The sequence below is a fragment of the Anolis carolinensis genome, chromosome 3 (genome assembly GCF_035594765.1).
Source record: "Anolis carolinensis isolate JA03-04 chromosome 3, rAnoCar3.1.pri, whole genome shotgun sequence".
In the NCBI taxonomy this organism is placed as follows: domain Eukaryota; kingdom Metazoa; phylum Chordata; class Lepidosauria; order Squamata; family Dactyloidae; genus Anolis; species Anolis carolinensis.
Window position 1 is genome coordinate 140,520,636 of NC_085843.1, and position 17,527 is coordinate 140,538,162.

Sequence of the window (17,527 nt, forward strand, 5' to 3'; positions counted from 1 at the left end):
TATATATGGGCATCACCAGATGGGCAATGCAGAAATCAGAAAATTGGAAACAGAAGATGGAAATGCTTCATTCTTTCTGCAAAAACATGACCAGGAGCAGAACTTAAGCAATACATTTTATCTCAGGGTCTTAATGTTTACCAGTCATTTTTATACAGCAAGCTACATTACTTAATAGCTCCAAATAATTAATTTTAGAAGACTGCAGGACACAGTTCCAAATTGCAAAAACTATTATTTGGATCAGAGAAGGAGATATAAGCATTTACTACAGTGTTTATGGTGGCTGAACTCAAAACTTTTGTAAATTAATGAAACTTTGAAGCAAAATAATAGCAACACTAAAACCAGCACTAAAGCCTTCGACAGTGTGGATCATAATAAACTGCGGCATGTTCTTGGTGGTATGGGGATACCAAGTCACCTTGTCTGTCTCCTGGGAAATCTGTATAAAGACCAGGTAGCCACAGTAAGAACAGACCACGGAACAACAGACTGGTTCAAAATTGGGAAAGGAGTACAGCAGGGCTGCATACTTTTACCCTCCCTATTCAACTTGTACGCAGAACACATCATGCGACGTGTGGGGCTTGACAAATCCAAGGCTGGAGTTAAAATTGCTGGAAGAAACATCAACAACCTTAGATATGCAGATGATACCACTATGATGGCTGAAAGTGAGGAGGAGCTGAGGAGCTTTCTCACCAAGGTGAAAGAAGAAAGTGCAAAAGCCGGGCTGCAGTTGAACATCAAGAAAACCAAGATTATAACCAAGTCATCTTCAAGTCAAGGCTTGCCTAAGAAAGAAACCAACTGGGACCTGGTAAAGGACTATTTAAAACAAATAAAATTTAATCCCATCTGCTGAATAAATTCAATCTTAGAATCTGATAAGGACGAAGGGGATATGGATTTGATTGACTATCAGAATTTTTTTGCAGAACCAGCCAAAGGAAGATGGAAGTCAACATTTTTCCTTTTTTTTTTAAATTAGCTTTTATTTATTTTATTTTATTTTATTTTATCTCCTCTCTACTCTTTTTTCCTACTTTCTAACAAAAATAAATGTTCTCCCACTTTCGATGGAAAAACACTATTTTCTTATCAAGATACATATATAGATGTTTCTTTTTTTTCATTTTTTATATATAAAACTTTGAATAAAGATCATATATATATATATAAAAAAGAAAACCAAGATTATGGCAACCAGACCAATTGATAACTGGCAAATAGAGGAAGAAAATGTGGAGGCAGTGACAGACTTTATATTTCTAGGCGCAAAGATCACTGCAGACGCAGATTGCAGCCAGGAAATCAGAGACGTCTACTTCTTGGGAGAAGAGCAATGGCCAACCTCGATAAAATAGTGAAAAGAAAGACATCACACGGGCAACGAAGGTCTGCATAGTGAAAGCAATGGTATTCCCCATAGTAATCTATGGTTGCTAGACCATAAGGAAGGCTGAGCGAAGGAAGATAGATGCTTTTGAACTTTGGTGCTGGAGGAAAATCCTGAGTGCATTGGACTACAAGAAGCTCCAACCAGTCCATCCTCCACGAAATAATGCTCTAGGAAATAAAGCCTGACTACTCACTGGAAGGAAGGATATTAGAGGCAAAGATGAAGTATTTTGGCCACATCATGAGAAGACAGGAAAGCTTGGAAAAGATCATGATGCTGGGGAAAATGAAAGGAAAAAGGAAGAGAGGCCGACCAAGGGCGAGATGGATGGATGGTATCCTTGAAGTGAATGGCTTGATCTTGAAGGAACTGGGGGCAGCGACGGCCAACAGGGAGCTCTGGCGTGGGCTGGTCCAAGAGGTCACGTAGAGTCGGAGACGACTGTGTGAATGAAGAAGAAGAAGAAGAAGAAGAAACCGACAGTGTGGAAAAATAAGAAAGCACTGCTCTATCTATAGATTCATTTAAGAACAAGGCAAATGTTACACAATAAATACTCTGTCAGTAAGCTTCATTATTTACAAATACCTTACTATTCAAAACAAAAGTGAACAAAATTTAATTGGAGAGAAAATCCCCAGAGTTGTTTTATTGTTTAGAATTAGTTACATCATAGTAAATGAACTGCATTAAGAAATACTAGCATTGAATTACAGTCCTTTTTATTTAAGGAAGGATTGGAGATGTTTCATGCAAGGGAAGTCCAAGGCAGGAACTATTCATCAAAGAAATAGTTGTTCCTTTCTTTCCTCAGAACTGTATGACTGGTAGAAATGGAAAACTAAATAAAACTAGCTATATTTAGGAAATTTGTTAAGCTAAGCAGAACAGCTTTAAATAGTTGGCATCAATGCAGCTTTATATTTATCCAAGATTACCTTATTCTAATAGAGATTGTAATGTTGTCACGTATAACATACACATCAGTTACTTTTTCCACAACAGTAAAGTGTCTGCTTTTAATCACACAGGTATTATTTATGATGGTATATGTGAAGGTTATACTTCAGAAAGATGATGTACATAAAATCATTTTTAGCAAACAAGTAAGTAATTCTTGTATGACAAGTTGTTAAACGTTTCCTTACTGGGAGAAATGTCCCAAGATATTGGTAATACACTGATTGTGAAGGGAATTTTAAATATTCTAGTGAACCAAAAAACTAGCAGCTGCAATTATTTGCAGAAAGAAATAATCAGCAACAGTGTTTTTTATCTATAAATATGTTAGAAGACAGCGTAATGGAACAGCCAGAAATTTTCTTTTCTCTAGTCCAAGAAGTCAACAGCATGGTTAGCAAGTAGTATGAGGGAAGTTATTCAAGGAGGAAAAATCTTTCTATCAAATCTTGAAGACTTACTTAAATGAGGAAAATTAAAAGAATGACAGGAAAAACAAACAAACGAACACAAGCAAGCCTTTACAAAGGAAAGACCAACAGACAATGGGGAAAGCAAAAAAAAAAATTCTAAGGAACATAGTGATCAATGAAGAAGGAATTCTTTAAATATACTAGGAGCAGGAAACCTGCTATGGAGTCATTTGGTCGAGAACAGAATTAAATGGGTATTACATGAGTTGTCACAGCTGGAAAGAGATATATAGCTGAAAAAGTAAAGAAAGGTACCAGGGAAATGATCAAGGGACTAAATTAACTGTCCTAGGAGAAAATGTTACAACATCTAGGACTATTTTGCTTAGGAAAATGTGACGAGAGGAGAGAAGAGTTGGAGACAGCCAGGACAAAAAAAAATGCATAAATGTATGCATAGTATGGAGAAAGTACATATAAAAAAGGTTTTCCCTTACTTGTAATACTGGAATCCACAAGAGTGAACACAAGCCAAATGCAGGGATTAAGGACAGATTAAAAAAAAACTCTTCTTCGTGAAACACATAGTTTAACAATAGAATTTACTACCATAAAATGTAGCAATGGCTGCCAACATGGGTAGCTTTAATGAATTCATGAAAGAGAGTTAACAGCTACCAGTCCTGATGCCTAACTACATCACTTCCAATATCAGGAGCAGTTTGCTCTGTTGTTGGGGAGCAAGAAGGTGCTTCTGGTACCCTTGGGGTTGATGGCCTTCCTACAGTCATCTGATTGGCCACTGAATGACCAAACTGTTGAATGAAATAGGCATTCTTAATTGTGGATCTTCTTATGAATAAGAACATTTAAATAAAAGTTGGACTTCAAACATATGGAAAAGTTACCTGCAGTGTATTTTAGACTTTCTTAATCCTTCTGAAATTATAAGAGAAATCATCTACATTCTATATGATGTGATATGATCCCATATCCTCTATAACACCCAGAAACCCCAGCTAGTTTGCCAGCTGTTAGAATTTTTGGAAGTTGAAGGCCAAAACATCTGGGGACCCACAGCCTGAGAACCACTGCCATACTGGGACATGAATAAAAGAAAAAAATAAACATTAATTTTACAGCATTTCTGCTAAACCACGTACATTTGTTGTTTTTTTCCAGGTTCTCCCAATCCATTGAAGTCAGCCAACTATTTTTCAATTAATATTCTAAAGGCAAGATATAAATGTTTACCTTCTTCTATTGATTTTACAAAGACTCCAGAAGGATTCTGCTGTATTTCAAACCCAAAGCTCCGACTGCTGCCTGGTCTCTGGTTTATACTGATTCTCATATCACTGTAGTGGTCCTATAAAAAAACAAAAACAAACATGACACTGTAGTATCTGGTGTCACAGGTATCTACCTGAAAGAAAGTCTATCCTCTAAATAAATGAAGCTACTTACAAATGTTGACATTTTAATTATCTGTGGAGCAGCAAGAAGAGTTTTCTGGACTAGGAAAGCTTGTTAATCCTTTGCTTTGGCAACTATGTAGGTGCATATCCATAGAAAACTATTATTAGGTATTTACGCAATGTGATGAGACTATTATAAGAGAATTCTTAAACGGATAAAAAGGTAAGTTCTAATATGCACAATAAAGTCATGCAATTTGGCTATCAGAAAAAAAAACTTGAATAGGATCCTTTTTATCTCTTCCCTCTAATAGTTATGACATAAGGAGAAAATGTCTTTCATACACATATATAGTCCTCACATGGACAGGGGTTCAAGATACTGGGAGACTGTAATAATTGTTAAATCTACAATTTCTGTATCAGAGTACCAGTATCCAAGCACCCTGTGTTTTCCCCAAACACAGGGCAACTCACAGTGATATTAACATGATTAAGTTATAGCTTTCCATTACCAAGACCAGTGGTTCCCAACCTTTTTTTTGACCAGGGACCACTTGACTGGAGACCACTTTGACTGGAGACCACTCTCCAACATTAGTACCAAAAGGGTTATGAATCAGTTTTTGGTCAGCTTTTGATTTGGTTTGGTTATCTGGGGTTCTGATTCAGAAAGTTGCATTGAATACACCACATCAGCTCTAGTTTCTGATACAGAACATATGCCATCTGGTAGTTGCCACCTGCTTGCCCACAGAAAACCATATTTAATAATCTAGAGCTGATGTGGTCTATCCAATGCAATTTTCTCAATCAGCACCCCAAATAACCCCAGGAACAGGCCTAAAAACGAAGACACCAATTTTCTCTGCATGTCTCGCAAACCTTATTTTAGGTTTCGCAGCTCACCAGTAGGCCCTGGCCCACGGGTTGGGAACCACTGATTTAGACACATCCTTTGAACTTCAACTGAGAGGCATTAAAGAAAGAAGATTTTGAATGCATATATTAGAAAAAGATAAATATAACCAAGTAGATACATTTTAGAAGATAAATGTAATTCTTTATTGTAAAGCATACTCTCCTTTCTTAAAAAGAAACCAGACACGGGGTTGTTGTGTGTTTTCCAGGCTTTATGGCCATGTTCCAGAAGCATTCTCTTTTAAATTTTTGCCCACATCTATGGCAAGTATCGTCAGAGGTTGTGAGGTATATTGGAAAAACTAAGCAAGGAAGGTTTATATATCTGTGGAAGGTCCAAACATTCAATTCACCATGGAAAAAGAAAATGAAGGAAACTGCCATTTCTAGATGTCCTAGTCATTCACAAACTCAATCAACAATTGGGCCACAGAGTTAACAGAAAACCTACACACACTGATAGATACCTTCATAGAAACTCCAATCACCACCCAAGTTGAAAAAGAAGCACAATCAAAGCTCTGACAGACCATGCACAAAGACTCTGCAAAGACAAAACAGGTGAACTAAATCACCTAAACTGGGCTCTACAGGCCAATAGATACTCCATCACAGACACCAGAACAGCTGTAAAGCCAAGAACAAGCCATGAGAGTAAAGACAAAGATCCACCCAGAGGAAAAGTGTTCTTACCATACATCAAGGGAACCAATGACCGCATAGGAAAGCTGACGAAGAAGCACAATCTACAAACCATCTACAGACCCACTAAGAAAATCCAACAAATGCTACGTTCAGCAAAGAACAAGAGGGATCCTCTCACCTCTGTAGGAGTCTACCGTATACCATGCAGTGTGGACAAGTCTACATAGGGACCACCAAATGCAGCATCACCCAAACACAAATCAAGGAACACGAAAGGCACTGCAGACTAACTCAACCAGAGAAGTCAGCCATAGCAGAGCACTTGATGAACCAACCTGGACAAAGTATATTATTTGGGAACATAGAAATGCTGGACCACTCTAACAACTACCATGTCAGACTAAACAGAGAAGCCACTGAAATCCACAAGCATGTGGACAATTTCAACAGAAAGGAGGAAACCATGAACATGAATAAAATCTGGCTACAAATATTAAAAACTCTAAAATCAGAACAGTACATAAGGAACAACACTCTGAAAACAGAGGAATTCCAGACATGAATCAATCAGGGGCAGCTAACACCTCTGAACAAAGGATTCCCCCAGGCAGGAAGAAGCCAGGACATGAAACTGGCAAGGTCATTAATGCTAATCAAGGTGGTTAATTACAACATTCACACTGGCCTCCAACAGTAAAGAGTTCTTTCTCCCACCCTTCCACAGATATATAAACCTTCCTTGCTTAGTTTTTCCAATATACCTCACAACATCTGAGGATGCCTGCCATAGATGTGAGCGAAACATCAGGAGAGAATGCTTCTGGAACATGGCCATACAGCCGGGAAAACACACAACAACCCTGTGATTCCGGACATGAAAGCCTTCGACAACACATTAAACCTGACACACATTTAAAAATAACAACCTTTCCCCAATAACAAGTGTGTGTTACCTTTATCTGAGCAGAAGTAACAATTCTAGTCTCATGGTATTATTTAGCATGCTGAAGTGAGGCAGGCTCAAATTTCTACTTCCCAGAGGCTCAAGCACAATGGAACAATTACCTTTTATTCAACTCCTATCAATATATCCAATAGCTGTTTTGTCTATTTAACAATGCACAAAATCAATAATTTCTTCATGACTGCAGATTTCAGAATATGTTTACACACATCCACAAATGAAATGTTTGTAAAGAACAAACAGTGGAAAGTTGCTTGTTTTCACACAGGCTGCCTGGAGACATTTGGCTGGCCATTGATAGAATCCATGGGATATTTGTCTGACTCAATGGGACGATTTTTACATTCTTAACATTTCCACTGAATTTTGTCACCAAATGTTCTCTGCATGCACTTATTTGACAGCTGAAAGTGTTTGTTGTGTATATATATATATATATATATATACATTCTACCTTTACTCATATCCTCTCAGCATTCTCTGTGTTAGAGCAAGACAGTGAAACTTTGTGATAAATGATAAAAACAAAACAAAAACAAAAGATAGCTATGTGGCTCTGAACAAGACAATGTGCAGATTTTTGGATTTCACCAAGGTGTTTTTTTTATCTCTAAAGAGGGCAAGTAGCCAGTCGCTATGCATTCTGATAAACAACAAAAGATGTAAAGTGATATCTTCACACCTGACTCAGTCTGCTGCAATTTCCATCTCAAGAAGCCCTTGAGTTAATCTAGCTGTAGAACGAATGGCATGCAATATACTGGTTCTCCTTCTATCCCTTAATTTTTTAAAAATTTTTTAACTGATGGCGTTTTTGGGAAAACACAGAGGCTTACCAACAACAACAACAATTTATTGATTAGCCAGTTGGCTTTATCAAGCACAGACAATACAAACATGAAATACAACATACATCTGGTACACTTGAAATAAAATAAAAATATACAGGTATTTGCCAGCTTGGTGCCAATGTAGCTTAGCCATAGATGTATGCATCAACTATCCTCATCTCCCCTACACTGCACCCCAATCTGATCTATGTACTCCGAACACAGAGGCTTACCAAAAAAAATGGCACAAGAATAAAGGTACTATTCAGTTCTTATTTTTGTATGAGAAGAAATAACTGTTGAATAAATGCTCTTAAATTTGTCAGACTTCAACACAAAACATTTTTAAAATTTATGTTTTGTGCTATATTTTCCTGTAATATATCATACTTCAAAATAAAAAGTTAGGGATGATTAAGACCACCCCAAAAACAAAGAAGATTGATACTAAATCAACTCTTTAGCAATCCAGTGACATTGTTTACATATATAGGTGAAAGAAAAGAAATGTTACTAGTAGAAATTGTTTTGCATATGCTTTTGAGCTCAGCTTGTTAAGGTACTTCAAATATATTAGTTGCAGTTCCAAGTCCTTCAGATCAGTCATTATTATAATTGCTTTTGAAAAGAAAACTCTTTGTATTCATTAATACGTTTTTATAATTACTAAATAAATATTAAAATGCTACAAGCCCCTGGCATATGGTACAAACTACAAAACACCTCGAAGGACCTAAAGATAGTAGTGCATGTGCTGGTGGGCGACCTCTGTACCAAGTTCAGAAACTCCAATTAGTTCAAAACATGGCAGCCAGATTGGTTACAGGAACATCTAGGAGTGAGCATATTATAACCATATTAAAGCCACTCTCCTGGTTGCCAATTAGTTTCCGGGCAAAGTACAAAGTATTGGTTTTGACCTTTAAAATCCTACATGGGTCCAGGTTACCTATGGGATCACCTTCTCCTGCACAATCTGCTCCTTAGTAGTGACACTAAGGTCTTCTGGAGGGTGTCTACTCCAACCAGCCAGAACCCGACTGGCGACCATCACCCAGAGGACCTTTTTATTGGCTGCCCCAAGACTGTAGAACAACCAGCCGGAAGAGATGCAACAGCTAAATGAGCTGTCAGAAATTAAAACCTATCTCTTCTGGCAGGCCTATCCAGTCATTTTTTAACGATGAATTTTAAATTCACATTCTGTTAATTATGTTTTAATTTTTCTTCCTTGAATTTTAATATGTGTAGAAATATGTTTTAATACATGCTTTTATGGAATGTGTTTTAGTAATCGTGTTGTGCTCTGCCTTGAACCATAAGAAGAGGACAATAATCAATAAAATGTTATTATATTGATGTTGGTGTTGGTATTGTTACAGGAAGTGAGGGTATACACTGGGGTCCCCAAACTAAGGCCCATAGGCCGGAAGTGGCCCTCCAAGGTCATTTACCTGGCCCCTGCCCTCAGTTTTAGACTTAGGCTTGCCCAAAGTCTGAAATAACTTGAAGGCACACAACAACAACAACAACAATCCTAATTGACTTGACTATCTCATTGACCAGAAGCAGGCCCACATTTCCCATTGAAATCCTGATAGGTTTATGTTGGTTAAAATTGTTTTTATTTTAAAATATTGTATTGTTCTTTTATTGCTGCTATTGTTTGTTTTTTGTTTTTGTTTTTTTGCACTACAAATAAGACATGTGCAGTGTGCATAGGAATTTGTTTTTTTTTTTTTTTTTCAAATGATAATTTGGCCCCTCAACAGTCTGAAGGATTGTGAACCGGCCCTCTGCTTAAAAAGTTTGAGAACCCCTGGTATACGCAGTCAGTAACTACATACATTATTTGAAGTAGTTACAGATATTTCTCAAAAGGAGTGAACATACCTCTTGCTTCTTTACAATTTTACAACTGCAATGTAGCCACGTGTTGCAATAAAAGAATCCAATGCAACTTGCTGGTCATTTGTAACTAACTTGTCATTTCTAACTATCAAAATCAGGATTTGAGTCATTACCAAATACCACTTCCCTCCCATTCAATCTTGTTATTTTTCTGTGAAGGTTGAAGAAAAACAAATGGACATAGTGTTGTCGAAGGCTCTGAGGATGCCTGCCATATATGTGGGCAAAACGTCAGGAGAGAATGCTTCTGGAACATGGCCATACAGCCCAGAAAACTCATAACAACCCAAATGGACATAGGTTTGAATCTGTCATCTTTGCTGCACTCATCATGGCCACCATGCAACAAAAGAAGGTATTCTTCAATGAGCCCACAAGAGAGAAATGTGGCCAGTAAGGAAAGTTGTTCACTTCATATATAAGAGAGATTGGGGATACGTGGCTCTCCAGATGGGCTATAACTCCTATCACTTAGGACAAGCAGCTGCACTGGAATATAATCATCAGCTGTCAGAATGGCATAATGGCATTCGAGTTACACAATCTTTCTTGTTTACAAACCTTGCTTAGCATATTGGTTACCCAAACTCCACCTAGAATTTCAACATCCAACCAGAGCCGGCCCTAGGTATTTTTCAAGTGTAGGTGAACAGAATTTTGGCGCGCCCCCCCCCCCAAACCAATCACTGAAAAATAAAAGCGTTGGATAAGCAAAAATGTTGGATAATAAGGAGGGATTAAGGAAAAGCCTATTAAAAATCAAATTACATTAAAATTTTACAAATTAAGCACCAAAACATCATGTTTTACAAGAAATCAACAGAAAAAGCAGTCTCGACTGCGCCCCCATGTTTTGCGCCCGAAGCGACCGCTTAATTTGCCTCATTGTTGGACTGGCTCTGCATCCAACTTCCACTGACACTGCCATGCTAGTGCCAAACAACACTCTTCTAGGGCTGTTTTGGGTAAATGCATTTATTTATTAAAAACATCTCTAAAACCTCCATCTCTTACTATTTTAACCTAAAAATGCTAACTCACCACTAAAAACTAAAAATAAACCACTTACATATTGTGTGTGTATGTATATATCACATGACCAAAGAAGAAATAACTAGGAAAAGCATTCCCAATCTCCCAATTCAGTAAAAATAATTGGACATTATCATTTATTTGCTGTCATATTATTTCCTAAATCTAAATTTTAAGTTACCATACACATTTTTTAATTCAGAAGCTCTACTAATCTGAGTAATTATTCTAACTTTTCTGAGGGATAAGATTTAGAATGGAGGTTTTGCCAATAAATCTAATCTAAACACCTCACATTTCTCGTAGTTGGGCTGAATCTATTCCCCTCCCCAAGAGGCACGTTTTCTAACAACATCAGTCTTGAGCAGCCCTAGCCTAATGCACCTCCATGCTACTCCTTTGATCTTGACTGGAACATCCTTCTATCTCACTCTTATCCAACAAATTCAGCAGTTAATACTGGATTGGATCCATAAACATAATCTTTACAGCTTCTAGGAAAATTATTGACACTGAATAAAATCTTGAGAACAGAAATGCTGGGATCTCTTCACACTTACATGAAATCTTGAAACCTCAGTCCCTGGAAGGCTTCTCTCTTCCACTACTGAAGATGCAGTTATAGCTGAGTCGAGGGTAGTCTGATGTTCTGATTTAGAACCAGGATGATCAGTATCTACAACATGACTTGTAGCAGAAGTATTCTCTGAATATATTGTTTTAATCTTGTCCTCTGTACTTAGATCACTTGCAGGTTGGCTTTGCCCAAATTCTGGCTTAGCGAATGAATGGCTGGTGAACGTAGGCTGAGATTTCTTGGATAAGTCTATATCTCCGTTATATTTTTGAGCATCATCCATCTAGATAAAAAATATATGTTTGAAAGGCAAATTTTCAAAACTAGCTTCAACACAGATTACATGTAACAAGGTTTTGGAGCTGAACCACATTGGCTAGCTGACAAACACACACTCTGGATGTCTGTATTTGTTTGTCACTGTAGATGTTTTGGTGTTTGTGAAACTTGATATTTAGACTCAGGAACCTCAATATTAATGTACAAGTTCAGGACCGATTGGAAAACTTTGGTTTGTTAAAAAATATTGCTTTTACGTCCCTTTTACACAAAATTGTGCAAAGTAAATAAGTGCTACCATGTGCCACCAATAAAACATTTGCTTGATTAAAAGAATAAATGAAACTATCATTAGCCTGCATACATTTCCTTATGATAGTCAATACTGTATTTTCCTTAAGCAATATTGTATTATATCTGTTGCATATTGCTGTGAGTAATACTTTTGGAGAAGAAGGTAAGTATATGTGTGTGTGTATGAATTCGCATAAAACATACTTTCAACAATAGAACAACTTAACCCCATCTTCTTATTATATATTACTATACACATTCCTGCAGGAAACATTAAAAACTCTTTTGACTTAATGGGCAAGTATTACTGACAGAAACATGTAAGAAACAGATGATTTTTTTTACCGTAAATGATCTTGGAAGTGATGAGATTCCTCTCGAATGGACACCGAAAGGCCTCGGTGTAACCACAGACGTCAGCCTGGCAGTATCAGTTTTCTGGTAACTTCTTGGGAGAGTAGCTGAAACCCGAGCTGACCCAGTTTGTGCATTTCCTGAATAGTAGGTTGACAAAGGAGGCTGGCTCTTTTCTTCTGTCATATTCTTTGGTGGAATTTGCATCTCAGCTCTTACATGGCTTTCTGCTTTTTTATCAGCTTCCTTGCTATTTTCTACACTCTTGTTTATGCTGTGTGGAGAATCATTTTCAACCATTTGATCTTTCGGTTGCCTTGAAGCCATTTCCTCTTCGCTAAATACATCATCAGCTGATTCATACATTCGCCAGTGTTCTGCTCTCCTCTGACTGCTGCCATAGGGCACTTCATCTCGACTTTCCCTAGAGACCAAAGCAAAAAGCACCGTAACATTAGCAACCTAAAGAACAGGTGGGCCTTCAGTCATCATTTTTCTATTAGATGCATTTCAAAGTGCAGACAGAACAACTGAAAGAACTGTGGCTACTATAAAGGCTTAATCCACACACTAAAAAAGAGATTTCTCCCTTTCCCCCAAATAACACTATGTACAGTGCATGTGTGTGTGTGTGTGTGTGTGTGTGTGTGTATACATACATACATGTGTGTGTGTTCATTCATTCTCAGGATGCTAAATATTGCTGTGAATAACCTCTTTTCCTCAAAATGCCTGATTTTAATAACATTTCTTCAAAGTGTGTTTCCATTACCATTAAATGAGGATTTCAAAAAGACTGGAGAAGTGAAAGAAGGAGAGCTTGAACTTAAATGCAGAAAAAAATATATAGCAAAATACAGGTATCTAGTTTGCAAGTCTATGGAGGTACATATCATACATAGTAATCTTATGCATTTATTCTTAAGAAAGGTCCATATTTGCTCCTGTTTCCATTGGGAATGCACCGGATTCAGGATATTACACTGCCATCGTAGAAGCTTTATAATGGCCTTTTACAAGACAAACCAAGAGCTTTTGTTGTTATTTTACCCAAGACAGCTACACAGAAGACCTAATTGTTCTCAGCTAAATGTTCGGACTCTAAAGTCAGTAATAATCTTAACTTAAAAGAAGTGCATGAGGAAGTCATAATGCACGCAAGCAGTAGGTCCTACATTGAAGTAAATAAAGTTAGGATATCAGCATAAATTAAATGACCTAATCATTTGAGTCTTGATTGACAACTAAGTTTAAAATTAATATTGTTAATAAAATAAAACACTTCTTTATGCACATATTTTAATATTTTAAGTTAATGAGCTTAATTAACATACAAAAACAAAAACATTGCTCTAGAAGAAAATATCATAATTACTTAAAAATTCTGTGCTCGTAAGCAGAATCAAAAACATTTGGGGAGGAGAGCAGGCTGAATGAAGCAATTATCTTTTAGTATTAAAGTGGCTACAGAAGGAATCAATGAAATGTGACTTAGTTCACTTCAAAGTAAACATAGTTAGGATCGAGGCCCTACAAATACTAAACATTTGTTTTTAAAAATCAGTTTTACCTTTCCTTCTGCATTTCTCTCAATGATTTGCTGCGTCTTTCAGAACTCTCAGAACTTCGTCTCTCGATTTCTTCTCTCTCCTCTTTTTTCTTCTGCAGATCAGAGGTATGGCTTTTCCTCCTGCTTTTCCATTTTGCCAAATCCTAAAGATATAAGTTGCAGAAATGACTGTTACATCTACAGACTCTGGTAAGAGAGCTATGACTGAATGCTAAAGTATCTCATTACCCACTCAGTTCTGCTCATTCTAACTGGATGCTCAGGTGCCCCAATTTCACTTTGCACGGCTGGTTTTCTTTTGTTCTCAAGTATCTTTCTACAGAGCTGTGGCTAAAAGATCTGGACAGTAGTTGACTTCAGGGGCTGCTTTTAGTTGAAGAGGCCAGTGCTAATGCTAAAGTTAAAAGATTTTGCAAAGTGAAAACAAAATGCTAATATTAAAAGTAAACCAGTCATGGAACAGAAATTAATATTTTATATTTAATTTGACAGAACTCAAGGTATTTTTATAAAGTGTTCTCTTCGATATGGATGCTGTTTGAATGATGATATGCAACAAAACAGGGTGTCTAGACTGCCTAAAACCAACATACAATTAGAAGAGCTGGCTATAATATCCAAATTTAAAAGGCATCACGTTTTTTGGAAAACTCCCAAATGGAAGGAAAATTAATCCCCTCTCCTTAAAATTAGGATTAGTAATATAATCTTGGCACACAATTTCATTCACCTAGGATCAGCCTGCTAAATCTATATATATTGTATCCATGATTCTCGGATACTTTATCCAGATCTTTAGGAACCACAGAATCATGTAATCTTAGCACTGAAAGGGACATAAGGGCTATCTAATTCAACTTTCTTCCATGCAGAAACACATATGAGTCTTGATCAAGAGAAAAGCATGGTATAAATAAAGATAAACAAGGAAGGCTGAGCAAAGGAAGATAGACGCTTTTGAACTGTGGTGTTGGAAGAAAATTCTTAAAGTGCCTTGGACTGCAAGAAGATCCAACCAGTTCATACTCTAGGAAATAAAGCCTGACTACTCACTGGAGCAAAGAATGTTAGAGGCAAAAATGAAGTACTCTGGCCACATAATGAGAAGACAGGAAAGCTTGGAGAAGATGATGATGATGCAGGGGAAAATGGAAGGAAAAAAGAAGAGAGGCCGACTAAGGGCAAGATGGATGGATGGTATCCTTGAAGTGACTGGCTTGACCTTGAAGGAGTTGAGAGTGGTCACGGCCAACAGGGAGCTCTGGCCTGGGCTGGTCCATGAGGTGATGAAGAGTTGAAATAAACAAGCTAAAACACTCCAAATAGATGCCCATCTAATATCTAATCTAAATTGCTTAGAGAATTCCAGAGGAGAATTCTACTGTCAAACACTGTCATATAAGAAGTTATTTCTGATGCATAGATGGAATCATGCTTATAATGATTTTTTTTCTTATAATGTGTCCCATGTCCTAATGTCTGAAGCAGTAGGAAACAAGCTTACTCCATCTTCTACATGACATCCCTTCATATATTTGAAGATAAAAATTTCCCTTCTCAGCCTTCTCTTCTTCGAACTAGCATGCCTCACTCCCTCGACCAAAGCAAAAATAAAGTCCTAAAATTACAGCATCTGGTAGAAACCCTGAAAAGGTTACTTTATTAATAATCTCTATTTGTTGCAACAATTTAAGAGCCAAAGGCCTGCCTGAATAGAAAGGTCTTGGAAAGATGGAGGGAATTTCACAATGTAAACATGTTTCAATCTCTTGATTCACTATGATGCCTGTTACATAAATACCCTGAAGGCACCAGATCCTTTCTGATCCTGGAAGCTAAGGAGGGGAGAGGCATCCCTCATTATTATTTGGATGGGAATGCTGCCAAGAAAAGCCAGGATTATTGTTGTGTGTCTTCAAATCATTTATGACTTTTGTTGGTCTCAATGCTATGTTGTTGTTGTTGTTGTTGTTGTTGTTTTTGCAGAATTTATTTGTAGTGGGTTGTCCTTGCCCTCCTCTGAAGCTGAGAGAGTTGACTTGCCACCCAGTGAGCTTACATGGCCCAGCAAGGATTCAAAACTCGGTTATTTAATCTAATACTCAAACCACACTGGATCTCACTACCAGTTGCTGTAGTGTTTATTTCAGAGGAAGGCAATGACAAACTACCTGTGCATATGAGATTCGTGGGATTACCATTAGTAGACAGGTGTATGAACATGTGTGTCCACACGATATCTGTGGCTTGTTCAAAAGTACTGCAAAGAAGCAACTGCACTTACATCTTGCCATTGTTCATCTTGTTCTTGTAGCTGAGTCTTTATTTTTTGCAACTCCTCATAACGTAGTTGGCGGATAGTCTTCAGTTCATCTGCGCTGACATCATTCAAGGATTTACTCCTAAAAGCAGACATATAGTCACATTAAAGATGCAAATTTCCTTGAAAGGAAGTAACAACTCTTTAGAGATGGAACTGAATTATCTGGCAAGAAATAACAGAGCTACTTTTAAATACAGCTGGGGTGGAAGAGATATTATTTGTGCTCTGGTTTGCACATTCAAATACCATCTATAATCTCAAAAGACTATAGGCAGAATATATTTATTTGCACAAGTCTTTTCATGTGTTTGTGACATTACTTGGAAAGCTTCAGTCTGAAACTTGAAGCCAAGAAATTGTGACCATGTATCGTGACCAACGAGAATTGTGACCAATGAGAAAGTTTAAGTCTGTTTTCTCTGACACCGCTTTCGTGAGACTTGCAACTAAGGATGTCACTAACCTAAGATTAGTTTTGCTGCCTATACAAATACCTGGCCATATCTTAAATAAGAGTGGATTTTGATTCTGAATGTTTTCAGACTGAAGAAACATGTATATCACATTGTGAAAGTAGTAGAATTATACAAAACAGTTGAGACTGAGTTTTATATTTGATCTATAAATTTCCAAAGTGAATTATTTGTCACTTCCTTTTATTCCAAAACAACTTTCCTATAAGGTTTCTCATATCCATCCTTTACTGATTTCTACAGAATATGTGGCATAATGAGGATACAAATTTAAGGTCTTGATCATATTCATATTAAAGTCTCATTAAACCAAGTGGGGTCTACTGCTTTGTAAATGTACTCAATACCACACTGTATATGAAGGAACAGAAACTCTGACTATTCCCTAGTTATTTTCATTCAGATGCTATGGCTATTTTATGGAAAACCCAAAGACAGGATAATGTATTTGCTGCATTTATTGTTTCTGTGTTTAATATCTTCCATTAAAGAAACCAACTGGGGAAAATATTACATAATACAAAGAAGCCTTCTTGGGAAAATCAATTACTAATTTCAGCTAGTAACTTCAATTAACAACTAATGTTTATATTAGGTGTTTTAATTCTATATTTTTATGTCTAAAATATGTTTAATAGTCTTATTAGTTTTAACGCATAGTTATGTTTCTTGTTTAGATTTTATATGTTTCTTGTTTAGATTTTTATGATTTGATTTTACATGTATGTTAGACATTGAATTTTGCCAATATTATATTGTAAACTGCTTTGAGTCCACCCAGGGGTGAGAAAAGCAGTATATAAATACAATAAATAAATAATTAACTTGGATATATTAAGAGAAGAAATAAATCAATTATCTTTAGCCACCTTTAAGTAATAAGAATTCTAATATTAATTTACAGTAGAAGTTCCATATTTTGCTGATGTGGACAGCATATAAACCAGTTATTATGGAGTTTTCCGAATACTTATCACAAATCTGGTCCATTTCCAAAATGTAGTTGCAAAAAAATAAAAAGCCACAAGACACATTAGACAAGACTGAGAAGGAAAGTTATAAAATATCCATGCATATTTTAGGCTACAATTTAGCGTTCCACTCCCCACCAACAATTCATGCAAACAATAAAAGTAAATGTCAAAGTCCTCTATTCAC

At 36.8% G+C, this 17,527-nt stretch overlaps 1 protein-coding gene across 8 annotated transcripts in view; it reads right to left on the minus strand.

The window, feature by feature from the left end:
- The window catches only part of lmo7 (LIM domain 7), a 198,804-nt gene that overhangs the window by 36,258 nt on the left and 145,019 nt on the right, over positions 1-17,527 (minus strand). For all 8 annotated transcript variants that reach the window (XM_008106882.2, XM_062975564.1, XM_062975563.1 and 5 more), the window contains 5 exons: positions 15,858-15,975; positions 13,574-13,716; positions 11,995-12,427; positions 11,060-11,359; positions 4,033-4,147 (listed from right to left, as the gene is read on the minus strand). In XM_008106882.2, the coding sequence (XP_008105089.2) occupies positions 4,033-4,147; positions 11,060-11,359; positions 11,995-12,427; positions 13,574-13,716; positions 15,858-15,975 (1,109 nt within the window). The remainder of the gene's footprint in view (positions 1-4,032; positions 4,148-11,059; positions 11,360-11,994; positions 12,428-13,573; positions 13,717-15,857; positions 15,976-17,527) is intronic.